The following is a 26,846-nucleotide window of genomic DNA, read 5'->3' as shown; positions in this document are numbered from 1 at the left end:
CAGCTCCACCACAGGCTTGCCTAGGTCGGAGTGACTGGCCCGTGACCCAACAGATTTCAAGTTGGACGAGGGGCGGGACTCCGGCCCCCGCCAGGAGACAGAGGGGCGGCCGTTATGTAAATGAGGTTCCTCCCTGACTCTCGGCCGCCAGGCCGTGGCGCCTCGCGCGCCTCCTGCTGCTGGCTGGCGTTAGGCGCGCGCTCCCAGAGCCAGGTGTACGCGCTTTTTCGCGGTCTTTGCCCTAGCCGACGTGCATCGGATTGGCAGGGCACGCGGCCAATGAGCAGTGCGGACTGAGGCGCGGCACGGAGAGGAGGCGTGGAAGGGGATCCCGGTGAGGAGAGCCACTGGGAGAGTTCGCTCAATTCCTGAGGTTTTAAGTGCAGTTCACTGCTAGGGTGCCGACTCACTGAGCACGCAGGGGCAGAGGAATTCATTCTGAGTTGGTTGCACCGAAGAAATAAAGCTCGAGCAGCTTGTTTTCCCCGGCGCCGTCCAAGGGGAGGGAATAGGGAATTGGGGTGGCTGGGGTCGGGGGTGAGGGCGGATCCCTTGGACCGGGATTAAAGAAAAGAAAAAGTCTGAACCGGCGGTCGGCCTCCTGGGATTTTATGGTGGGTGCTTCGCTGCGTCTCAGTGGTTGTTGAGCGCTCGATTAAAACTGCCTGGCTGGGGCCGGGAGCAGTGGCTAACGCCTGTAATCCCAGCACTTGGGAGGCCGAGGCGGCCGGATCACGACGTTAAGACATCGAGACCATCCTGGCCAACATGGTGAAAGCCCGTCTCTACCAAAGATACAAAAATTAGCTGGGCGTGGTGGCGCGTGCCTGTAGTCTCAGCTACTCGGGAGGCTGAGGCAGGAGAATCGCTTGAACCCGGGAGGTGGAGGTTGCAGTGAGCCGAGATCACGCCACTACACTCCAGCCTGGGCGACTGAGCGAGACTCCGTCTCAAAAAAAACAAAAAACAAAAAAACCCCCACTGCCTGGCGGGCGGAGAGAACCTGAGCCCAGGACGAGGCCGACCGTTTTCCCGCGCCGCGTGAGGGCGGCTGGCGGGACGGCAGACAGGGGTGTGGCAGCGACTTGTCCTCCGAGGAGCCTGCATTTAAACCCTTCCTGCCTCACTCTTCCTTTTTCCTGTTTGTCCTGCCGCTTTAAACTCTGGTTTCGCCTTCCTGTTCATTCCATTGCTTATTTTAGGTCGCAAGTGCTTTATCCAGTGCTTTGAGTTTTTGACTGGAAAACCCATAATATAATCAGTCAAAACCCACACGTTGAAACACCATAAAGTCACCCAGTCTCGGTCACCCTGGCACACACGGGGTTGTGATCGTGACCTAGTCATGTTTCTGACTCCGCTCAATGGAATGGAATGATTTTCTTTGGCTGTGCTGAGGTTAATATTGGAGGCAGAAACCCTCCGAGAAGGTAGATGAAAACGAGCGCGATTCACTTCCTCCTGTTTAACAGGAATGTGAGGACAGGTCTGGAAAATACCCTGGCACCAGGTAATAATCTTTAGAAGCAGGCTCCCATATAAATGGGCTCCTGGACGGGTGTGGAGGCTCATGCCTGTAGTTTCAGCACTTTGAAAGGCCGCGGTAGGTGGATCACTTGCTGTCAGAAGTTCGAGGCCAGCCTGGCCAACATGGTGAAACCCCGTCTCTACTAAAAATACAAAAATTAGCCGGGCGTGGTGGCGCGCGCCTGTAGTCCCAGCTACTCGAGAGGCAGAGGTTGCAGTCAGTCGAGATTGCGACACTGCACTCCAGCCTGGGCGACAGAACGAGACTCCGTCTCAAAAAAATAAAATAAATGGTCTCCAGGAGGAAGCAAAGACAGCGATCACTTTACATAATATGTGTGGGGAGGCTGGGGAAGTCCTTCCATCAAGCTTGAACAGGTACCTACTACGTGGCAGTAAAAAGCCAAATGAAATGGCCTGGTCTTCAGAGGTGGAGAGTCTAATAAACAGGTAAACATAATTTGGGAGAAGCGCTGAAAGCAAAGCGCCATGGGAACACAGAGGGGCACACCCAGGCTGATGGAAAAGTGCGTTGCTGAGGGCTACCTGGAGGAGGTTGCTTGCCTAATCCGGGAGCTGAAGTTCGCCAGCAAAGAGTAGGAAAGCCATTCTTTACATAGATTGTGTATGGGCGAAGATGAGAGCAATGCTTGCTGGACTAGGATTTCTGTACAGAAGATTAGTGTCACTAGAAGGGAGGGATACAGGCAAGCAATAGGCTCTTCAGGTGGATAGGATACATCTCAGAGCTTTTTGAGCCATAGTCTTTTTCCTGAGGCTTTGGGCTGGGAGCACCGTCCTTTAAAGCAGGCTAGTGATGTGCAGCCATGTAAAAGCTGTATGAAATGGCGCTGGAGAAAAGCTTTTGTCAACCCAGAAGTTATCTGTGACCAAAAAGTAATGTTGAGAGAATTCTATAAAGTCAATGAACATTTAAGATTATTTTATCTAGTGGTGTATATCATTTCCAGTTTTTAAGAACATAATTGGCTATTAATCAGTTAATGTCATCAGTTAGTACTAATTTTAACCATAATTCCTATCCTCTTTTCCATGAATTTGAAAAAATTTTGAAAAAGGGGACGTTTTAAAGAAAATATTAGAAAGGCTGGACGCGGTGGCTCATGCCTGTAATCCCAGCACTTTGGGAGGCCGAGGCGGGTGGATCATGAGGTCAGAAGTTCAAGACCAGCCTGGCCAAGATGGTGAAACTCTGTCTCTACTAAAAATAGAAAAATTAGCCGGGCCTGGTGGTGGGCGCCTGTAATCCCAGCTACTTGGGAGGCTGAGGCAGAGGATTGCTTGAATCCGGGAGGCAGAGGTTGCAGTGAGCTGAGATCACGCCACTGCACTCCAGCCTGGGCAACAGAGCAAGACTCTGTCTCAAAAAAAAAAAAAAAAAAGAAAAGAAAATATTAGGAAAACAAGGATAAAACCCAGACTTTTCTAATTGAAACTGTCATGAATTGTGAGTACAGATCTCTTGATTTTATTCTTGGAAATTCTTGTCTTTTGTGTAGTTTGGGGGTGGGGGGTATTTGTTTTTTTTTTTGAGACAGAGTCTTGTTCTGTCGCCCAGGCTGGAGTGCAGTGGCTCACTGCAACCTCTGCCTCCTTGGTCCAAGAGATTGTCATGCCTCAGCCTGCCAGATAGCTGGGTTACTTATGTGCACCAGCACGTCCGTCTAATTTTTGTATTTTTGGTAGAGACAGGGTTTCACCATGTTTGCCAGGCTGTTCTCGAACCCCTGACTTCAAATTGTCTGCCCATCTTGGCCTCCCAACGTGCTGGGATTACAGGCCTGAGTTTTTCTTCTCTCTTTTCTTTTCTTTCTCTTTCTTTCTTTCTTTTTCTTTCTTTCTTTTCTTTTCTTTGTTTTTTTAGAAAAGGGAATTAGTGGGCTGGAAGCAATGCATATTCTTTGTAGAACTGATGATATATGACTTAGAGATACAGTCTCAGCTACAACTGAAACAAAGAATGTGAGAAACACAAATTCTTTAAATCTCTTGCATTCAGTCAGCCCTCAACACACCTCAAGCAAACCAAGATTGCAAAAGAGCAAGCAGGCCAGAGTTCTCACATAGAAACACTAAAATTAGAGCTTCAGAGGAATAGTTTCTTTTGCACAGTAACTGTGCTACCTCTGTGCCCAGATATTACAAACACATCTTGCAATCTGACCACCACATTCATCTTTAACACAGGTTTCTGAAACCACAGTAGCAATTATACCCACATTTTCATTAGCCATGTATATTTTTTTCTGCTCTAACTTGTGTTTTGTATGTTCCATAGTTTAAGAGGCATCCTAAGCTTTTCCCAAAAAAGACACTGTATTTGTATTTTGGGTTTTTAAAAATTTGTTTGTTTGTTTTAAGAGACAGGGACTTTCTGTGTCACCCAGGCTGGAATGCAGTGGCAGGCTCACAGCTTGCACAAGCGATCCTCCCACTTCAGCCTCCGGAGTAGTTAGGACTACAGGCATGCACCACCAAGCCCGGCTAATTTTTGTATTTTTGTAGAGATGGAGTTTTGCCATGTTGGTCAGTCTGGTCTCGAACTCCTTAGCTCAAGCTCTCCACCAGTCTCAGCCTCCCAAAGTGCTGGGATTACAGTAGTGAGCCACCACACCTGGCCAATATTTTTTCTTTACATTAAATATGATTATGCCTTTTATTTAGCATTACTCATTGTGGGATTTATTCTAAGGAAATAATAGAAAATGCAGGTAGTATTATTTATGTTAATGATAATAGAAAGGAAATGGTTTAAATATCCAAAAATAAGAGATTACCTAAATTATAGTACATGCATATGATGAATTCTTATGCAGCCGTAAAAATGGTTTACAAGATTTTTAATGACACGGAAAAATGTTCTTGGTATAATTAAGTGAATAAAATATATGAAACTTGTATCTTCTTATATGTAGGATAATCTAATATAGATTTAAAATGCATCAAAATTGGTTATCTAGAAGGTAGAATTATCAGTAATTTTTCTAAGTTTCCTTACTGTGCTTTTACAATTGATTTTGAGAACTTGACTATTAACAGCTACATTAGTCCATTTTCACGCCGCTGATAAAGACACCCGAGACTCGGTAATCCATAAGGGAAAAAGAGGTTTAGTGGACTCACACTTCCATATGGCTGGGGAGGCCTCACAATCACAGCAGAAGGCGAAAGGCACATGGCGGCAGGCAAGAGAGAATGAGAACCAAGCAAAAGGGGTTTCCCCTTATAAAACCATCAGATCTTGCCCCTGGACTCCCCCGAGGGCTGCGGTACTGTCCTGCTCTCCAGTATTTGCAAGGGCCGAAAGGTGTACCAGCATTTCAGCAAGGCCAGGGAACCCCGCACAGCCACACCAAACCCTATGTCTGCTCCAAGGGCTGGAAGTTCGAGTGCATCAGAGGCCGACAGGCCAGCCGAGGCTACAAAAACTAACCTTGGATCCTACCCTCTTAATAAAAAGATTTTGGATGCTGAAAAAAAAAATCAGATCTTACTCACTACCACCAGTTACATGGCAGCAGGCAAGAGAGAATGAGAACCAAGCAAAAGGGGTTTCCCCTTATAAAACCATCAGCTCTTACTACCACGAGAATAGTATGGGAGAAACCGCCCCCATGATTCAATTATCTTTCACCACAACACATGGGAATTATGGGAGCTACAATTCAAGGTGAGATTTGGGTGGGGACACAGCCAAACCATATCAACAGTTGAAACAAAGTCTATTAGTCTTACATAGAAATTATTGCTGATTTTCAACAAGTGAACTATCTCTTTGGCAGATTATAAATACTAGGGTGTTTCAAAGTATTTTTAAAATCCAAAGACTAAGGCTCCACAGATTAAATGGTGGAAAAAACAAGAGCTTTAACATATGTCAAATCCTCTGTAATTAATTCCTAGCACCCAGAAGAGTGCCTGGAAAGCAGTAGTAAATCACTAGCTTAGTATTTATTAAAAGTGACCTAAGACACATTATTTAACAAAAAAAAAAATTTAGTTTTTTTCTTTATAGTAGGAAGATACACTGCCTACCTCTTATATTTCTGTACTAAATGACACTGCAGAGACCAAAAGTTGAAACAAATTCATATCTGAAAATATTTGTACTAGAGATACAAAGGTGAATAAGATACGGCCTAAAACTATGTGCCTGGGTGTTAGACCTGCCCTAAGGAGACTGAGCAATAATACATTTTTGCAGAATTACTAGGGAAAAAAACCCCAACTCGTGAATTTTCCTAAAATCCTCTCAGTCTCTACCCAGGAACAACCTTCACAAGGGTTGTAGATTATCTTAAGGAGATAATGTTGGCCTGAAGAAAAGATGGAATAACAGCCTCTAATTTGAGGGCCCTTGAGCAAACTGAAATTCAACTAATGATTATCTTTAAGATCTCTATAAATACTGCCATTTTATAATTCTTACAAAGTGCTGTGTCCTAAAATATTTCTTCACCTATCACTACAGGAAAAAACTTGCCATTTGTTTCTTTGAGTCTTAAAAAATTCAGTCTTGAAGTTACACTTAAGCTGTAGATACACAGTAGGCTGGGGTAAGACATTTCCATGCCTGGTATGGAAGGGTAAGAGACCTGAACCTGGAAGGCTTTTTCCAAAAGAGAAGTTAATCTATGACAATAGCAGACAAATTATACCTACTTCAACTTTTAGTGCTAACCTTATAGACCCTTGTGGGATAGATTGAAATAATCTGGAAGAAGTGAGGCTGTCCTATACTTGGAGAATCAGATTCAATATGCAATTATTGTTAATACTTATTTAATTCTTAAACTGAAAAAAAAATGAATTATACTGGCAAAGTAGTTATTTCTCTGACAGTAAATTGTGTTTACTTGAAAAATGAATTAAGCCTCTGAAAGAGCTAAACACTTTATCAATGGATATTTATAAATAATTATTTCTTTGTGTATTAAGAAGGAAATCCAGACCAGATGCAGTGGCTCATACCTGTAATCCCAGCACTTGGGAGACACAGGCAGGAGGATCACTTGAGCCCAGGAGTTCAAGACTAACCTGGGCAACACAGGCAGACCCCATCTCTACAAAAAATTTTAAAAATTAGCAGGCATCGTGGTGGGAATCTATAGTCCTAGCTACTAGGGTGGCTAAGGTGGGAGGATCCCTTGAGCCCAGAAGTCCGAGGTTACAGTGAGCTATAATCTTGGCACTACTTTCCAGGCTGAGTAACAGATCATTCTTCTATATTGAAAGAAATCAGGATCTGGCAATAAGAATTTTAGCTAATTCTCTTTGTGCACATCTTAAGCTACCTGAGAACATCATAATTAGCTATATCAGATACTTTATTATTGTGGTATTAGAGGATGGAAGGAGTTAATAATTTTCAAACTAATAATTTTTTTAAATGGCCAGATTGGAAAAAATACAGTATAAATAAAAGTAATATACAGACAATTTAACTTTGGAATATAGAGGAGGAAATTTTATTAGGTAAAAACAATGGATTAAAAAATGTAATAAAAGTACTTTAACCCAATAATTCCATTTTATACTATATACTAAAATACAGAAAATAATCACATTGTAGAATGCATTTATACCATTTATAATTATTATAATTCATTACATTTATAGTTAGTACAGTCAAAATTTAAGCCATTTTTATTTAGTAAATCTAATTCCACCAGTCAATCAAAAATTATTTGTTGATTTATTACTATTTTGATCTGGCACCTTTAATTATTGGTAATATTCTTTTATTTTTCTTTTTCCTACTTATGTTTAGAGGTCTGCAGTTCTGTATACTTCCTTATGTTCCCAAAAGAGATTAACTCTAGGGTTTTTTAGACTCTAATATTTCCCTAGGCTTATTTATTTCTCTTAAAGCAGTTGAATTCACATGTATTTAAACCTTTTAGTGGGTTTTTCTCTCCTTTCTACCCACTATCACATTGCAATTAACTCTTTCTCAGATTTTCACTTAGTCTAATTATTAGAATGAATATTCAAGTTATCCTGCTTTACAGCAAGGGTTTTTTAAATGATGTAACTTCTGCACATACTATTAAGAATACTATAAATCTCTGTGCTTCTTGTTAAAACATTGGAATAAATAGTCATAAAAATAAGCATTTCTCAAAATAAATAACATCTTGATATTGCAGAAGAAACAAAATAATCATAAGGAATTGGGTACATAAACAGAAAGAAGTAAAACTACAAGTATATTCAGAATAAGGAAATAAAATTCATATGGTTAAGTAATATATATATGTGCACATATATATATCAAACAAAGCATTTATAGCCAGACTAAAATCTCACCAAATATTTAACTTCTCCATTAAAGATTTTTAAAAACATGTTAACCATCATTTTACTGAATACGTAAATTTTATCTTGAAATTTGAAAGCTGAGAAGCATGGTTTATACATAAATATTGAGAATAAGTATTTTAACAGAAACTTATTCTGCCTTATTAGGTTATATTGCCAAGTTCAGAAGAAAATAATGTGTCTGATTTGTGGAAATCTACCACTATTGAAGTAATACCATTTCTGTTCTCCTTCAAGTTAACAGGTTTAAAAGGGAGTTTCATTCATATAAATGATCAAGATTGTGACTGGCATATACAGTGGAAAAGGAAGAAGGGCAAGCGTTTTACTATAGTGAGTAATAACCAAATTATCCTGTTAAAATATTGGTCTTAAATTTTTTTTCTCTGTACCCATTACTTCTTACACTCTAAACTACAGATTTTTGGTGTAAGTTTTTAAGTTGACTAAGTACATTTCATAATATTTAAGCTATAATTCTAGTGATTTTAAGTTTAGAATTATTTATATCTATATAAATAGATTTGTGATTATGTCTCTTTATATTTGCAGTAGCCTAACAACCCCTTTTATTTTAGAAAGACCCTTGAAGATAATTAGCATATAAAGTTTTATTTTAGTATAGCTGTAACCACTGATGTTGTATGAATTTTCTAGTTACTTTTCTTCAGCAGATTTACACAAATATTAGAGAGTCACCATGAATCAATTTTGTTACAACAAAGTGATTCCAAAGTGATCTTTACTGAGTTTTCTTGGATCTTTGCAACTGGAACTTTTTGGGTTGATGGAAGTTTGTCAGGAAGACAGAAAAGATGGTGCCACTTCAGATCTGATATTCCTGGGTCTGTACTTAAAGATTATCTGTTGAAGATTGATTCTTCCCCATGTCCTCTCCAAATTCAGATCTCTCACTTCTCCACAGGTTTAGAAGGCCCTATTTCACCACTGCCACACAGAAAAAGACAAAACTCAAGAAAAATAATATTACAAGTTGACTGCTCTACAAGATACAACATAATTCTTAGATCAGAATTTCTTGGCTTTGGCACTAGGCCAACACACTGTTAACAGAACAGAGAATAGAAACACAAGCATAGCCCCTAGAATTTAAATTTAATTACTTCCCGAATGTAACTCGTACCATTCAAATATAAGATGTTCTTATTAATCTATCAGTAGGACATATAAATATATAACATAAAAAAAGATAGGGGTCAGACAAATAGAGGAAAGTAGGGAGGAAGGAAGCAGTTAAGAAGTGTTTTCCTTCAAATAAAATGATTTTACAATGTACTTTAACTTGTTAATGACAAATCTCTGATTGAAACATAAATCTAACAATTTTTTTAAAGTTCATATTCTTTTTACTGTCTTCAGCCACTCTGCAAATGAAAATGAAGCATACACGCACACACACATACACGCACAAAAGAAGAGGAGGGGTTTTCCTGCAAATTCCTAGGCTTATAAGCCTCCTAATCTGCCCTAGTGATTCTGAGTAAAATTATATTTTTGGCAACAGTGCTTTTCCCTCATAATAAGATCCTTAATTTTTTTAAAATTTTTTAAACATAAGCATTTGAAAAAAAAGATGGTTCATAATCTGGATGCTTAGAATTAATGTTTCTATCATCTAAAAATGAGCTCTCCTGATTGTGTTTGATATGAGCAGTTAGTTTAAGGAGAATAAAAACATGTTAACTTTTTAAGTAAGTGGGGGCTTTTTAAGCCGTATAATTAACTGTTCCTTCCTCAAATAGGAGAAAACAAACTGCAAATTTTCTCACATAAAATTATTAATATCCCTGACTCTGATATGAAATAATCTTTTAAATTTTGGTCATCCCTTGGCCCTAGACATTCCTGTGTTTTCACTTAATACAATAATGATTAGTACATTGATATGTTAAGTTCAGAGCCAAGTATTTAATTGTAATCTTCATACTATCTTTTTTGGTCAGCAATTGAGATGGATAATGAGAAATTATAATGGCTTTCTGTCCCTTAGTGATCTGTGGTAGATTTTGATGGAAAGAATGAGCAATTTTGACACTACTAATTGACTTCAGTGATTTGGTTCTCCTGAATAAGAGAACAACTTAAGTAAGATTTAAACTTCTTAATGCTAAATTCAACCAATTGTGTGCATATAAATGTAAGTGATATTAAGTTTGTTCAAAATTAACATTTTTTTTTTTTTTTTGAGACGGAGTCTGTCTCCTAGGCTGGAGTACAGTGGCACCATATCAGCTCAGTGCAACCTCCATCTCCCAGGTTCAAGCGGTTCTCCCGCCTCAGCCTCCAGAGTAGCTGAGACTACAGGCATGTGCCACCACTCCCGGCTAATTTTTTGTATTTTTAGTAGAGAGGTTTCATCATGTTAGCCAGGCTGGTCTCGAACTCCTGACCTCAGCTGATTCACCTGCCTTGGCCTCTCAAAGTGCTGGGATTACAGGCATGAGCCACCTGAGCCACTGCTCCCAGCCAGAATTAGCATTAATTTACAAGCTGCTATTGTCATTTAGTTTATATTTAACACTTAAATGATTATATAGACATTGTCCACGGAATCTTCACTATCTCATTCTTCTGTTCTCACTTGAAAAGTGATATTTGGCAGACGGTAGCCAGATCATTAAAGTAGTAGGTTTAACATAGTAGTATAGAAATAAGGTAATAGATGCATAAAGTTAAAATAATATTAGATTGAGGGAGATTGTTTCACTTAAACCATTAAATAACCTTTTTTAAAGTTTGCTGCTAGGTTAGGGTGGTTATGCAGCTATGTGTCATTTCCTGAAATTATCTTTCATTTGTTTTATGAGTAAAACTGTCTCTATAAGTTTACCCTAAAAATCCATAGGTATTTTGGGAAATTGAATTATAAGTGGCTAGACTAACCAACATTTGTTTTTAGGCAAACTTAGATTGCTCTATAAATCTTAATCAAATCAATCACCTATGGTAACTGGGGAAGGGGGTTCTTCTGTTTATTAGTCAAAGATATGATGAATTTATTTGTTTTTATTTTTTGAGACAGGGTCTCGCTCTGTTGCCCAGGCTGGAGTGCAGTGACACAACCACGGCTCACTGCAGCCCCGACCTCTCAGGCTCAAGCAATTCTCTGACCACAGCCTCCCAAGTAACTGGGACTACAGGCATGCACCACCGTGCCCGGCTAATTTTTAAATTTTTGTAGAGATGGGGTTTCGCTGTGTTGCCAGGGCTAGTCTCAAACTCCTGGGCTCAAGCAATCCTCCCAACTCAGTCTCTCAAAGTGCTGGGATTATGGGTATGAGCTACTGTGCCTGGCTAAGATGATGAATTTCTTATCCACATAATCTGTTAAGGCAAAAAGAGGAAACTGGTTATTCTGTTATCCTGCTTTTTCTTGGGAATATTTATTTTCAAATTATTTGAGTCCTTCAACTCAACAGTCTTATAACCATTAAAAGGAAATGGAAATTGGCGGGAGAGATTAAAACATAAAGGACAGGAATAGGGGAAATAAAGGAGGAAGAGGTCACAGACATAGAAATGTGGAAGTTGAATTCAAATTAATTTTTAATTGAGCCCACCTACTATGGGCCCCTCAAAAAGGCTGACAGTACCACTAACTGTTTTAAGTTTAAATGAAGGAAAATCAAAACATAACAGCATTTAATATTTATTTCTAAAACATCATTCTGAATCAACCATTTAAATAAAGTTTTGTTTTCCACTCACATGTTTTCACATTATTCAGCATGTTAATTGGGTACCCACTATTACTAGCCACCTTACCAGCACAGCAGATGACAGATGAACAAGGAGCACAATCTCATAGGAGCTTTATCACATGTGTTTCTAGGCTGAAAAGGCCCTTCTTTGTACTTCTTGATAGGTGGAGTACAGGAATGTAGAAGTCAGAAACCTAGGTTCAAACTCCAGTTCTAAGATACATAGTTTCTGTGTGATTTAGGAAAAATAATCTCTCCGAACCTCAGTCCCCCATCTGGAAAATTAGTATGATACTTACCTCATAAGGCTATGGGGATTAATTAAAATTATGTATGTAGAGCACTTTGCAGAGTATAGAGAGTGCTAAATAAATGGATGCTGGGGTTATTAAGTGAGAGCCCTAGGATGGATGGATCATGGGTTTCCAAATATGGGATGCAATTTCAAGTTCTTAACACCAAATATAACCCTACTTGTTTTAGGTTCCTGGCATTCATCCTATCATCCCCAGTTTACTGCACCTCAGGTTATTAAGGATGTGGGAGGGATTCTACAAGGGTATGTTCCCCCAGAGCTTTTTGGTACCCTGCAATCCTAGAAATTGTTGATGCTAGGATGTCTGGAGAGCACTGGCCATTTATTACTGAGAAGTATATGTTACAAAGGAGATGGGAGTAGTAAGGAAAGTTGAGGAACTGATCAAAATAGATGAATGGCAAAAAAAAAAAAAAAAAAGAAAAGAAAAATGTTTTAACTTTTAATTCATGATAAAAACCCAGTTAAAATTAGGTATACCAGATTTCTTTATTCTCAACCATGTGTGCACATACACTCAGATTTTTTTCTTTTGGTAGTGATTTGGCTTTTTGTTAACAACAATGACACAAGTTTTATGTTTAATTTAAATATTACAATGGCTAAACTGGTTTTGGGGAAGATTTTCCAGAAATTTATTAAATACAAAGTTCCTTAACTACTGACTTAGAGGAATGAGTATTGTTTAACCAGGGAAAAAGTTGTCAACCACCACCAGCTTCTCTTCCTACTTTTTTTTAGAATATAAAAGATAATATCTCAATTACTTTTTCCTCTCTCATCATTACTTACAAAAATCTCAATTATTTAGGCATATCCTTGGCAAGTTCATAAAATTGTTCCATAGGCATTCTATAATTATAGTCATATTATTTTTAATCCCTACTCATCTCACCTATAATTTTCAAATGTTTGATTTTTATTCAATTTTTATATCCTGTTCATATATTTTTTAGCTACAGTAAAACATGATTTTTCGTGTGTATTATTATTATTATTATTTTTTGAGATGGAGTCTTGCTCTGTTGCCCAGGCTGGAGTGCAGTGGCATGATCTCAGTTCACTGCAACCTCCACCTTCCAAGTTCAAGAGATTCTCCTGCCTTGGCCTCCCAAGTAGCTGGGATTACAAGTGCGCGCCACCACGCCTGGCTAATTTTATTTTTTTGAGATGGAGTCTCGCTCTGTCACTCAGGCTGGAGTGCAGTGGTGTGATCTTGGCTCACTGCAACCTCCACCTCCTGGGTTCAAGCAATTCTCCTGCCTCAGCCTCCTAAGTAGCTGGGATTACAGGCTTGTGCCAACATGCCTGGCTAATTTTTTTGTATTTTTAGTAGAGATGGGGTTTCACCATGTTGGCCAGGCTGGTCTTGAACTCCTGACCTTGCAATCCACCCACCTCAGCCTCCCAAAGTGCTAGGATTACAGGCTTGAGCCACTGCGCCTGGCCTAACTTTTGTATTTTTAGTAGAGGTGGGGTTTTGCCATGTTGGCCAGGCTGGTCTCGAACTCTTGACCTCAGGTGATCCACCCACCTTGGCCTCCCAAGGTGCTGGTGCCCAGCCTCTACTTTTCCTTTTAATTAGTGTCCTGACTGCTCTAGCAAACTTTTTTTTTTTTTTTAAATTATTAGCCCCTCTGGGATCCTTTCTTCTAATTGAATTTTTGTCCATACTCAAACTGTTAGTTTGCCATATACCATTTAACCCATGTGCGTCATTTCTAATTTTTTTCAGAGATGGAGTCTCACTCTGTCACCCAGGCTGGAGTGTAATGGCATGATCATAGCTCACTGCTCCCTTGAACTCCTAGGCTCTATTGATCCTCCCACCTCAGCCTCCTGAGTAGCTGGGGACTACAGCTGCATGCCACCATGCCCTGCTAATTAAACAAATTTTTTTTTTAGAGATAGGGTTTTGTTATGTTGCCCAGGCTGGTCTGGAACTCCTGGACTCAAGCGATCCTCTTGCCTCAGCCTCCTGAGTAGCCGGAACTACAGATGCAAACCACCACACCTGGCCTCTGAATATTTTTACCTTAAAAACATGGGGGAGATGAAGACGCATTTCTGAGTCCTAATCTACTGCTGCCTTGGTTGTGCTCTATTAATTTCTGGGATTCTTAGTCCTGTTTACTAAGGAATCGTAGAACATGCAAGTTGTATTGTACTATAGTTGATGGCAAGCTTGCTAACCATTCCTCTGGGTTTTCTTGCTGTGTAGAATAAAAGGGCCAAAGCAAAAGAGTCTCATGGTGTTCATGAGACAGAAAGAGAATTTGATTCCACTATATATCTGTGTAGATTCTCCTTTCATTTTTAGATTTGGAACCTGAACACCTAAGTTACAAAGGCAGAAGATCTGGCAGCTTCAACACACTTGTTTCATTACCTTCACACCCAGGGAGGGCAAGAAGCAACAGCAAGGAATGACAGCTCTGCAGCTCTGCCCCAGGAGAGGAAGGAGATATTAGGGAACTGGGCTGGAGAAAAGTGCTGGATATTTTTCATTCTCCCTAATTTTAAAAAGCAAGTAGTCTTTAACTTTTTGCCTTGATAAGAATTGTACATTCCACTTTAGAGAAGCCTGTGCTTCCCTGTAGCTAGCTCCAAAACAAAAAGGTATGTTCTGTGTAACATGAAACTCAGAAAAAAAAATTGAGGCGGCCGGGCACGGTGGCTCATGCCTGTAATTCCAGCACTTTGGGAGGCTGAAGCCGGTGGATCACGAGGTCAGGAGTTCAACACCAGCCTGGCCAAGACAGTGAAACCCTGTCTCCACTAAAAATACAAAAATTAGCCGGGCGTGGTGGCATGGGCCTGTAATCCCAGCTACTGAGGAGGCTGAGGCAGAGAACTGCTTGATTCTGGGAGGTGGAGGTTGCAGTGAGCCAAGACTGTACCACTGCACTCCAGCCTGGGCAACAGAGTAAGACTCCGTCTCAAAAAAGAAAAATAAATAAATAAATAAAATAAAAAATAAGTTGAGGTATGGCTTTCTAAAACTATAAACATCTCAGTCATGTAAAATTAGAGAGTAAAGTTTATATATTTGCTTGCTAATTGTTAGCTGTTAGTACATATCAAAAGACTAAATTAAGCCCCCTCCCTAATGGAATAGATAATCGTTTCTTCAAAAAGTGATAGTATTTAGAAAAAGCCCTATTCTTTAACAATGGGGAAAGCCACTGCAAGAAAAATTTTGATGAGTCACGAAAAAAGTGATCTCAAATAAATTATGTCCATTATGATACTATATACTGTAGTTTGGAAACTTGGTTTATCTGATCTCTTTATACCACTCTCTGATGGTCTCTGGGTTAGAGAACTTTTATCTGGTTCCTATCAGTAATATACATACCACATTTCTTTTTAAGTTGGATTTCAAATTTAATTACTTGATAAACTATTGTATCTAAGTAAGGGTAAGATGAATCACTTTTCCTGCTTTTGCTGTTAAATTTTTAATTTTTGTGTGTATTCTACCCGTCCCCTGCCTACTTCCCATTATTTGAATTCTGCACTTGGTTCCTGTGCTGTTCCTATCCTTACTTAACACTTCAACATATCCCCACAAATCTCTGAGCTCACATGGTGCTCTAATGCTTTCAACTAAATCTGTACTCACCAGTATGTCTCTCAGTTCTTTTGGCAATTTGTTCTTTTGGCAACTTGTTCTTTTATGTAAATTGTATACAAAATATGATTTGCATATTTTAAATATGATGTGAACAAAAAGAGCAATGCTATTAGTGTTCAGAATCACAAATTTATATTTTTAAAATTAGGAGTTAATTAAAATCCCTTTCATTATGAAAAGGGTACTACATTGCAAGTAATTCACATTAAAAGGCATTCTATTCAATAGATGTGTTTATTGGTGGGTCAGTTTTGCCAATGTTTTAATTCACATGTAATTATGTAGACCCTGTGTCAGCAACAACTAACAATAGTACTACTTTAACTGAAAAAATGATAAACTGTTTCCATTGATATACTCTGTGATTATTTTATAATCCTCAAGTTTTATAGTCTTTTACAGAAAAAAATGATAATAAAATATGGCGATAAACTGCAATTTGCCACATTTCCTCCAAATCTTAGACAGTATAAAACACAAGACATTTTTTTGTGCACTCTACTTTTATAGAACAACCAGGTTTATAATTGATCTCTTTATTAGATTTATCAATATACATGGAAGCTTTCTCAAATCTCAAAGTTCCAGAAGTATGTATTGTAAAAAATCATCTTTTCCTTTAGAGGTCATATTCTTAGAGAGCTATTAAAGTCTATTTATAAACAAAAATAATTGATAAGCTAACACACTTTAGAAATCAGAATATTTTAAATTAAAATATTTTTAATGAATACAAGATATGTCTTTTTAATTAACTATCATAGTTAAATTTAATATCACAAAACAAAATGGCTTATCCCCACTAATTTTTCAAGTGAGGTAAAGCCACTGGAATTTACACTTAATATAAGTTTTAAATGTGATAATTAAATGATAATATTTTATCAATTATAGGAAATATTCATTTATAAAAATTTCCTCAGGTTCATCAATCTTTTTAGGCCAAGTTTGAGCCCATGTCAACCTTAAAGGTTAGATTCAGTGCACCTAACTTGCCTAATAAGCTTGTCAATTTAAGAATATGAATTTCATTAATAAGGGGGAATAAAGAGTAGTTAACTCACTAAAAGCAAACGGGATAGTTTCAAATAATTACTTAAGGAATTTTTAAAATTTAAACAGAAATGGCCAATGATTCTGGGTTTAAAATTTCACAGGATAACCTTAAAAAAAAAAAAACACATAGAAATAGTGAAGTCATCACCTTATTGATGAAAAACTAAAGTTTAATAGTCATTGAATGGGTAACAACCACTTGTAGTCTACATTTAAAAATTTTAATCATAGCTAAGAAAAACTAAAAACAAATAATTCTATTAAGAAACAACAAAAATGATAAACATTTAATACCTAAATGTAAATACTTAAAATCCTAAACAAAAATATTAAAGTTAAAAGGGCCTTGAAATTTGTTTCTAACAAATCATCTTATATAATCAATTCCTAAATAGCTCATATCCTTTGCTTTGGTGTTTTATCTGCTATCATCTAAACATTAGTACAGTAGAAAATCACTTAGGTTCTTTTCAAATGCTTGGCATTATAATGTGATCTCATATCTTTCCTCAAATTAAATTTTGCTCCACATATTCCACATGTATACAGATGAACATCCATGTGCTGCTCCAACTGTTCATTATTTGGGAATATCTGAAAGCAGACCTGGCATATAGTCTCACCAGCAGATAAATGAGAAATCATATGCCGTACATGGTCATGTTTTCTGAAGTTTCCTTGATCACAAATGGAACAGACATACCTGGCCATGCCTTTGTGCATATCATTGTGCAGTCGCAACTGACGCTCTCTTAAAAACTGCTTTCCACATGTTTGACAAACAAACTGTTTTTCCTTAGTATGAACAGTATAGTGTTCTCTTAAGTGACACCGCTGATAAAATCCTTTTCCACACAGATTACAAAAATGCTTTCGTCTGTGATCTCTTTCATTTTCTTCCATGATGGCACTCTTAAACATATCTTGATCTAAGCAGCTAGACATATGTTCAACCACTAGATTTTCAGTTTCAAAACGCTGGCCACAATTAGGACATCGAAAAGGGCAGGCAGAATGTTTAAATAACTGCTTTTTTTGGATACTGTTTATCTGGTAATGATTGTCCCTAAAATCATCCAGCATTTCAACAAACATATCTCTTATTTCGGACTGCTCATCAGGATTCTCTTCCAAGTCCATTTTCTCCTCAGTATTTCCTAACCCATTCATGGTCAGATCTTGGGGCTCGCCACAACGTTGAGCATGTTCCTGAAGCTGCCTACCCTTTACAAGTATTTGTCCACATTTACCACATGCACAGATATTTTCAATGTGTTTGGCTAAGTAATGAGATGACAGGTCCTCCTCGGTTATTGTAAGTCCACACAGCTCACAAGATGCATTTTCAGCATCCTCTTGTACTGGACTGCTGTTGTTAGGGGGCCTCATATTCTCTAAACCACCTCTTTCATCAGCACTTACTGACATTCGAGGTTTTAGAGTTTTCCTACCACTTTTTTTTATGCTGACATCTTCTTCAACATAGTATCTATAAAATGGCTCTTCAGGTTCATCTTCTAATTCATCATTGTCAGTGGATTCATTACAGTCTTTATCAGTAACTTTAATAATGTTAAAGTCTTTCAGTTCATCTGTAGGAATATCTTCTGGCTCCATCTTAATAATAATCCTTTTCCTCTCAGCAGCTCTGCTTTTCTCTTCGCTGGCTATTTCAGACTCCACTGTGCTACTTTTTCTGCTTCCAGTGGTTGAAGCTGAATCATCAGCAGCCTGGCTTGTGTCTCCTCTGTATTTGTCCGTCTGTGCAGAAAATGTTTTGGAAGAATCTTTTTCACCAAATTCAGCTTTGATGTTACTGTCTTTTCCATCTCTAATATCTACTATTCTATGGTAAGATCTTGTGTTTTGGTATAAATGTCTGTTAGTACAGGTTAGCACATGCTCATCTAATAATTTTTCACAGCTAAAGCCAAATCCACAGCTATCACAGGTAAAACTCCGCCCAAAGCGTCTTGACACACGTTCTTTTGGAGTAGATAATTTGGACACGGAACTTTTTTTACATACATCAAATAGTGGCTCAGGAAAATTACCTAATTGTAAAGACTCTTCATCAGCCTCTCTATTATGTGGTGTATTTACCGTTGAACTTGGTTCTGCACACCACCTGTTGGCTTCATTGCCATTTCGAGCCACAGTATCTTCATACATTCTTACCCCAAATATCATTTTGCTGTTCTGTTTGCTGGAAGCAGAAGAGGAACATTTTGAACTAGAACAATCTGCATCCTGGATGTCTTCTAAACAGTCAGGAACATTGTATAGCTGTAGGTAGTTCATTGCCACTTTAAACTGCTCAAAACTGGAGGGAGCTGTCATAATTTTTCCTAAATACATAAACTGCAAAATGAGATCAAAACATTCTGCACTAATTTTCATGTTGCTGAGATTCAGTTGTGCAGTACTATGCTGATGGTTCATGAAAAACATTCTAAAATAGGAGCTACAGGCAGCTAGAACTGCCTTGTGTGCTTGAAAGTAAATGTCATCAATTGCAATACAGCAGTCACAGAGAAAACCCCATTCTCTTTGGTTGTTTAGCTGCTGAAGGACATAGCTGCTGTGGCTGGGCTTTGCCATCTTCTGTTAATTAGAGACCTATGTAAAACAAAAATATTAAAGTCAAACAAGATATAGAAAAGCACTTGACAAAATTAACTTTTATCATGATTTGTGACTTGCATGACTTTGCTATTACAATCAAGAAATTAAGAGCTTTCCATTCTAATAAAACTCAATAATATATACTTGAATCATTTTTTAAATTTGAAGATGAAGACATCCAGCCATTTATTCAGGCTTTTCATATTGAACAAAGGCATCAAAAGCAAAAGACAGTTTTAGTTTCATTACAACTCTTGGGGGGAACATGTACACTAAATTTGAACAGAAAAAAAAGACATTAATTTAAAAATACTTGAAGGAGGCCGAGTGCAGTGGCTCACGCCTGTAATCCTAACACTTTGGGAGACCGAGGCAGGAGGATTGCTTGAGCTCAGGAGTTTGAGACCAGCCTGGGCAATAGTGTGAGACCTCTTCTCTACAAAAAAGTTTAAAAAATTAACCAGGTGTGGTGGCATCACCTGTAGTCCCAGTTACTTGGGAGGCTAAAGTGGGTGGATCACTTGAGCCCGACAGGTAGAGGCTGTAGTGAGTTGTGTCATGCCACTGCACTCCAGTCTGGATGACAGAGCAAGACTCTGTCTCAAAAGAAAAAAAAAAAAAAGAAAACAACTCTCGAAGGATATGAGTAATGAAAGTAAATAAAACAGCAACTTAAACTGAAAGTTAACAATTAGATTGTAAAGTATGAAAAACTTATTAGATGATTAATACTAAGGAACTATTGCTCATTTTTTAAGTGTGAGAAAGGTATTTTGATTGTGTTAAAAAGAATCCTTATCTTTTGGATATATATACTTTAGTATTTACAGATGAAATGATACATCTGAGATATGCTTAAAAATAAATGGGGTGGGTGTGGGGAGCAATAGATGATACAAGATTGGCCATGTGATGTTAAAATAATCTATTTTAAAAACCTATTAAGCCTGGGCAACATAGCAAGATCTCGCCTTAAAAACAAAACAAAACAAAACAAAAAAACATTAGCCAGGCATGATGATGCACCTGCAGTCCCAACTACTCGGGAGACTGATGCAGGAGGATGGCTTGAGCCCAGGATTTTGAGGTTGTGGTGAGCCATGATCACGCCACTGTACTCTAGCTTGGGTGACAGAGTGAGACTCTGTCCCAAAAATAAAAATTTTAAAAAACCTTATTAGGGCTGGGTGTGGTGGCTCACACCTGTAATCCCAGCACTTTGGGAGGCCGAGGCGGGCGGATCACGAGGTCAGGAGATCGAAACCATCCTGGCTAACACAGTGAAACCTTGTCTCTACTAAAAATACAAAAAAAATTAGCCAGGCGTGGTGGTGGGCGCCTGTATTCCCAGCTACTCGGGAGGCTGAGGCGGGAGACTGGCATGAACCTGGGAGGCGGAGCTTGCAGTGAGCCGAGATCGCACCACTGCACTCCAGCCTGGGCGACAGAGCGAGAATCCGTTTCAAAACAACAACAACAACAACAACAACAACAACAACAACAACCTTATTAGATTATATAGAAATGGCACCAAACAAGTTTGATCAGTGCCTTTGTCTTTTCTTGAATTATCAAAGAAGCAATAATTCTATAGAGTTAGAATGTGTCTCATGTTGCTCAATATGCATTTCAGGGTATAAAGAAGCAGTGGGTTTATTTGAGAAGGTATTTTATTTATCCTTAGAGTGTAAAGTTTTCTTCCTTTTTTTTTTTTGAGGCAGGGTCTCGCTCTGTTACCTAGGCTGGAGTGCAGTGGCATGATCATAGCTAACTGCAGCCTCAATCTCCCATGCTCAAGCAATCCTCCCGCCACAGCATCCAGAGTAGCTGGGACTGTAGGCACATGCCACCACATTCAGTTTTTTTTTTTTTTTTAATATTTTAGTAAAGACAAGGTCTTGCTATGTTGTCCAGGCTGGTCTTGAACTCCTGAGTTCAAGCGATCCTCCTGCCTTGGGCTTCCAAAGTGCTGGGATTGTGGGTGTGAGCCACTGCACCTGGCCTCTTCTATTTTTTTTTTTTTTTTAATTGTTAAAAGAAAAAAGTAAGGCTGAGCGCGGTGGCTCATGCCTGTAATCCCAGCACTTTGGAAGGGTGAGGCTGAGGTCAGGAGTTCGAGACCAGCCTGGCCAACACGGTGAAAACCTGTCTCTACTAAAAATAAAAAAAGTTAGCCAGTCGTGATAGCAGGCGCCTGTAATCCCAGCTACTCGGGAGGCTGAGGCGGGAGAATCGATTGAACCCAGAAGGCGGAGGTTGCAGGGAGCAGAGATTGCGCCACTACACTCCAGCCTGGGTGACAAGAACAAGACTCCATCTCAAAAAAAAAAAAAAGTAGCAAAAAATTCAAACATAGAGGCATATAGAATAAAAACACACCTCAGATCACATACCTCTTTTCAGAGGTAACCCCTCCAAACACTCTGGATTATATACCTTCAGATTTGTTGAGATGCACATGTACATAGTTAGCATATTGAGTACCTATGAGATAGTTTTGCTTTTGTTGTGTTTTTTAACCTAAATGGTATCATACTATATATATATATATATATATATATATATACCTCTCTGCAACTAGTTTTCTTCATTTAACATTAGACAATATTAGTGGGCATTTAAGTATTTTTAGTGTAGGGAGCTGACTTTGGATAAGGAAGAAAGGAGAGGAAATATTAAAAGCACTAGAAATCCTATCATATTATAAAGTTAAAATAAGATCAAATTTTAGCCTCAATTTTTAATCCATATACATAAAGCTTCAGAATCTATCTTCTACTTAAAAATAAGTTCCTATGCAATTTGACTGAACTTAAAAAGAACATGTAACAAGCTGTTTAGAGAAATAAAATGTTCACTCTTCAAGCTCTGTAGTAGTAATTAAGGGTATCTACGTTTATGTACTTCTATTTGCTTTTTATCCATTCCTCAGCGATCACATATGGGTCATACACCCCTTTTACTACCTATATGCCCATCCTGCCACCTCTAAGACATAAAGTTCCATAGCCAGAGATACGGGACTGGTGAAATGAAGATGGCTTATGATGAAACCTGCTGCCTTCTTAAAATTGCAACCACTGCACCTTTTCTGGAAGCCAGATCAAGTTTCAAGTAGGTACAATATTTCAAACCTCTGTAACTCAGGTATCTGTAAAAAGCTGTGAGGAATCATGTTCAGTATGTATCTAAATACAAAAAGCAATGTATGCACAAAGATAGTCATTAATGAGTTACTTCTAATTTGAATGCCTAGTAAAAAAAGGAGTCTTAAGGTAAATCTACGCCCCAGAATTCACTGTCATGTGGCAGTGAATTAAAAATTGTATTTCTGGGCCAGGCGCAGTGGCTCATGCCTGTAATCCCAGCACTTTGGGAGGCCAAGGTGGGCGGATTACCTGAGGTCAGGAGTTCAAGATCAGCCTGGCCAACATGGTGAAACCCCATCTCTACTAAAAAATATATAAAAATTAGCCGGGCGTGGTGGCACATGCCTGTAAACCCAGCTACTCGGGAGGCTGAGGCAAGAGAATTGCTTGCGCCTGGGAGAGGGAGGTTGCAGTGAGCCGAGATCATGCCACTGTACTCCAGCCTGGCTGAGGGAGGTTGCAGTGAGTCGAGATCATGCCACTGTACTCCAGCCTGGCTGACAGAGCAAGACTCTGTCTCAAAAAAAAAAATATATATATATATATATATATATATATTTCTAAATGGCAACTACAGAAGTGGGAAAAACGTTCAAGATGGAGAGCCAAATAAATAAACACAGGATACAAAATTATGTTAGAATTATATAAAACAAATCCACGCCTCAACCTTATTCAAAAGGTGGGGGGAAAAAAGATGAAAAAAATACACAAAAATGTTGACCCAAGCCCGTTTTAAGTAGGATGAAATTTCTATGTCTATAGTCATTTTTCTAGGATTCAGAGAGACATTTAATAAATAATAAACTATAGAGTAAGAGGCAGAGGGATAGGTATTATTTCTAAAAAACCAAACTTTCTATTAATAAGAGTAGTTCAAGAATGAAACAAACTTGTTTGGAGAATGAGTACCCATATTAAAGCAGGAACAGAATGCTATTGAGGACAGTATAATAAGTGAAAAGAGCATGGGCCTGGGATCAGACAGACCTGGCTTCTTATCTAGCTTTGCTACTTTTGGGAACTTGCTTATCCTCATTGACCCTAAGTTTCCTGAACTGAAAAGGTAGGGATAATACCTCAAATACAGTATCATATATGAGGATTCACAGAGGCAATGTGTAAAATGCATCGTGCTTGGCATGTAATAATGAAAGTAATAGTGGATGTTGTAATGGTGGTGATGCTTATTTAAGCATCAGGTAAGTTTGAGTTGATAACCTTAAAATTTCCTTCCAAATAACAGTCCATTAGAAAGCCAGTAGTTAATCTATAAAAACTTTCAAGTATTAAATAGTCCAGGCTTGAAATAATGATATAAAGAGCACAGAAGTTCCAAAGACCCTTTCTTATCTAGATGAGCAGCAGTTTTATCATCAGCAACCAAAATTAATACAACTACATAGAAGATCAATATGATAGGCACATCTATAGCTATAGTCACAATTCAACTGAGTAAAAATACATATTCTTTTATTAACATAAAACACTAAAACATTTAAATAAGAGCACTTATAGCATTTTAATGCACATTTATTCATTCAACAAACATTTATTGACTACCTTTGGTATACCAGGCACTGTATAAAGTGTTGATCATCAGCAGTAGCACAAGTATTCTGTATTCGAGGAATTTTTACTTTTCCTAGATCAGTGATTTCATTCAACACGTATTCTGCAAAGCACCCACTCTACAGAAGAAGGCATCATGCTGTAGTAGAAAGAACAAGTGCTCTCAGTCAGACGGATCACAGTGTGAATCCCACTGCCTCCATGTTTATACTCCTATATTCCCCCTATAGAGCTGGAAGCTGAATAAATGGAAGCTGAACAAATGCTGTGTCTAATTTTTAATCCTAACACAACAGTTTTTAGGCTGACCTAGAATTGTAGTTTAAGTAACATTATTATGCAAATGTCCAAGTTCTGAGTAAAACTGATTTTAGGCAGAGTAACTTATAATAGCAATCATTGACACATTAGTACCAGAAACTCTGTCCTTGTTACACCTCATTCAGAAAAGCTTTTTTCTTAAATTTTAATTATTATTTTTTTGAGACAGGGTCTTACTCTGTTACCCAGGCTGGCGTGCCATCATAGCTCAGAATGTCCTCAATAGCATTCTGTTCCTGCTTTAATATGGGTACTCATTCTCCAAGCAATCCTTCCACCTCACACCTTCTGAATAGCTAGCACTACAGGCATACGCCACCATGACTGGCTAATTTTTGTATATTTTTTGTAGAGATGAGGTCTTGCTATGTTGCCCAGGCTGGTCTCGAATTCCTGGGCTCAAGCAATCCTCCCACCTCAGCCTCCCAAAGTGCTGAGATTACAGGTATAAACCACTGTGCCTAGCCCAGAAAAGCTTTAAGAAGGATTACTACACCAAAAACAGGTAGAGGAGTATGCGGCAGGGGAGGAGGGATCTAAATTCCTGTGAGACTTTTAGCTTATCTCTTGAAGATAATTTTTTCATTAAAATTTTTTGAGGCCGGGCACCGTGGCTCACGCCTGTAATCCCAGCACTTTGGGAGGCGGAGGCGGGTGGATCACAAGGTCAGGAAATCGAGCCATCCTGGCTAACACAGTGAAACCCTGTCTCTACTAAAAATACAAAAAATTAGCCGGGCGTGGTGGCAGGCACCTGTATTCCCAGCCACTTGGGAGGCTGAGGCAGGAGAATGGCGGGAACCCGGGAGGCGGAGCTTACAGCGAGCCAAGACTGTGCCACTGCACTCCAGCCTGGGCGACAGAGCAAGACTCCATCTCAAAAAAAAAAAAAAAAAAAAATTATGAGGCATTCACTTTCATTAAATTATAATTTCACTCAAATTCCAAGAGGAGTTTGCTCTTTTTTCATTTTTTTGACCTCTTTATTAATGCTGCCAAAAAAACTTAATGAACTTTATGTTCTAGTAAAGCCTATAAAAGGTTTTAAGTAAATGGAAGCTTGTATTTCAGCTGTTCTTGTTTTTACGACTGAAATCTGTGATTGCTTTTGTTTGTACTACTAGCTGCATCACTGGTAGGACAAGTTTAGCACAACTAGAAGTCAAGGGCTCAGGTCTGAGAGCAGAACCTCCAATGTGACTCAAAGGACTTAATGTCATTTGGATAAGGAAAACAAGCTATATAATGCCAAGAGTTACACTAAGGCTAGAAGGATACCCACTGTGCAGAACTCTAGCAAGAATTAAGGAGTTAGGTGATCCAAAAAGTTTTATACTGGATTTTTAAAATTTTAGTCTGAAAAAGTTTAACGGCTCATCTCAAGTTTAAAAACAGCCACCAAGCACATTAAGCATATTAAGTAATTTAATCATACATTTTTAGAGCTTAGAGAGATCTAATCTAGTCTAACATTCTTATTCCATAAAAGGCAAAGATACATGGTTTTTAATGTATCAGGGAATAGTTAACTGTGCTGAAGCACATACTAGGACTAAGGACTCCTGACCACCCAGATAGTAATAACCTCTATATATGGCACTTCCTTGGTACTATACAGTATGGCCTTCTGGAAAGAACACTAAACAAGGACAGGGCATGAGTCCTTAATACAGGGTTTGTTGGTTGGATGCTATTGAGCAAGTGATTACCCCAGTCTGAATTCTTTATCTGTAATGTGGCTTTATCCATACATGTCAATCTAGTCTTATTCAATAGACGTGTTCCCTAAGTTATACTGTGTAAGCTATTTCAGTAAATTTCTCACTGACATAGTAAGATTTCAGAAATATTTTTCCTCCATTGCTAGATCTCTCAAATTGGAAATAACAGTTTTGCTGGAAGTTTCTCTTGCTCCAGCCTTGGTAAATGATAATTTAAGGGTCTATAAATAAGCATATCCAATGAATAAAGAAGTAACTTAAAGGAATTTTAAAGTGTTTCTGTGAGGCAAATCATCACCCTCTAAATTGTGTCACAGACTTGCAGCACCAATGAGGCATTTGAAGATGATTCGCTTAGCCTCAGTGAAAGTCTAGAGAGCCTAGCATCACAGTCCCAATTCAGCACCCCAATCTCTGACTTACAATTACCTCTGGATCTCAAGGAAGATTTATGTATATATGTTTCCTTTTATCTATTTCTATGTCTTATAGGTTGAATGTATGTATGCATATGGATTTGAGGATTATAGAGTATTTTAAAAGTCTAAAATGTAATGAAAGGATTCTTACATTTTAACATCAGAATATCAGAATCTATTGAATACTCATAATGTTCCTAACACTGGATACAGCATTGAAATGGAGGGTGGAGAAGGATGGTGTACAATAGAGATAACTGTATATGAGGGATTAAATTTGAAACCAAGAAACAATTTGAGGAGTTTAATAAACTATATTGAGGCCGGGTGCGGTGGTTCATACCTGTAATCCCAGCACTTTGGGAGGCTGAGGTGGGTGGATCACCTGAGGTCAGGAGTTCAAGACCAGCCTGACCAACATGGTGAAACTCTGTCTCTA

General features: G+C 38.5%; 1 protein-coding gene and 1 long non-coding RNA gene across 15 annotated transcripts in view; one reads left to right on the top strand and one right to left on the bottom strand.

Annotated features, from left to right (window-relative positions):
• The first annotated feature begins 285 nt into the window (after positions 1 to 285).
• LOC107968184 (uncharacterized) lies at positions 286 to 26,735 on the top strand. 4 transcript variants are annotated; one of them, XR_010151148.1, is made up of 5 exons: positions 286 to 1,510; positions 8,107 to 8,202; positions 14,228 to 14,433; positions 22,158 to 22,339; positions 26,306 to 26,735. It is a non-coding gene; the product is annotated as an uncharacterized LOC107968184 (long non-coding RNA). The 4 variants fall into 4 exon arrangements; XR_002939300.3 differs by lacking the exon at positions 26,306 to 26,735 and adding an exon at positions 24,024 to 24,203; XR_010151147.1 differs by lacking the exon at positions 14,228 to 14,433.
• ZBTB1 (zinc finger and BTB domain containing 1) overlaps positions 6,988 to 26,846 on the bottom strand; it is a 29,710-nt gene continuing 9,851 nt past the window's right edge. For 6 of the 11 annotated variants that reach the window (XM_054666649.2, XM_063793531.1, XM_063793530.1 and 3 more), the window contains exons 2-3: positions 23,938 to 24,085; positions 15,760 to 19,219 (exon numbers count right to left, since the gene is read on the bottom strand). In XM_054666649.2, the coding sequence (XP_054522624.1) occupies positions 17,060 to 19,201 (2,142 nt within the window). In that variant the 5' untranslated portion in view covers positions 19,202 to 19,219; positions 23,938 to 24,085 and the 3' untranslated portion in view covers positions 15,760 to 17,059. Of the gene's footprint in view, positions 8,818 to 15,759; positions 19,220 to 23,937; positions 24,086 to 26,846 lie in introns of those variants that run through there. The other 5 variants (XM_063793535.1, XM_054666650.2, XM_009427937.5 and 2 more) reach the window with 3 other exon arrangements.

The sequence above is a fragment of the Pan troglodytes genome, chromosome 15 (genome assembly GCF_028858775.2).
Source record: "Pan troglodytes isolate AG18354 chromosome 15, NHGRI_mPanTro3-v2.0_pri, whole genome shotgun sequence".
In the NCBI taxonomy this organism is placed as follows: domain Eukaryota; kingdom Metazoa; phylum Chordata; class Mammalia; order Primates; family Hominidae; genus Pan; species Pan troglodytes.
This window is presented reverse-complemented; position numbering and strand designations above follow the sequence as displayed.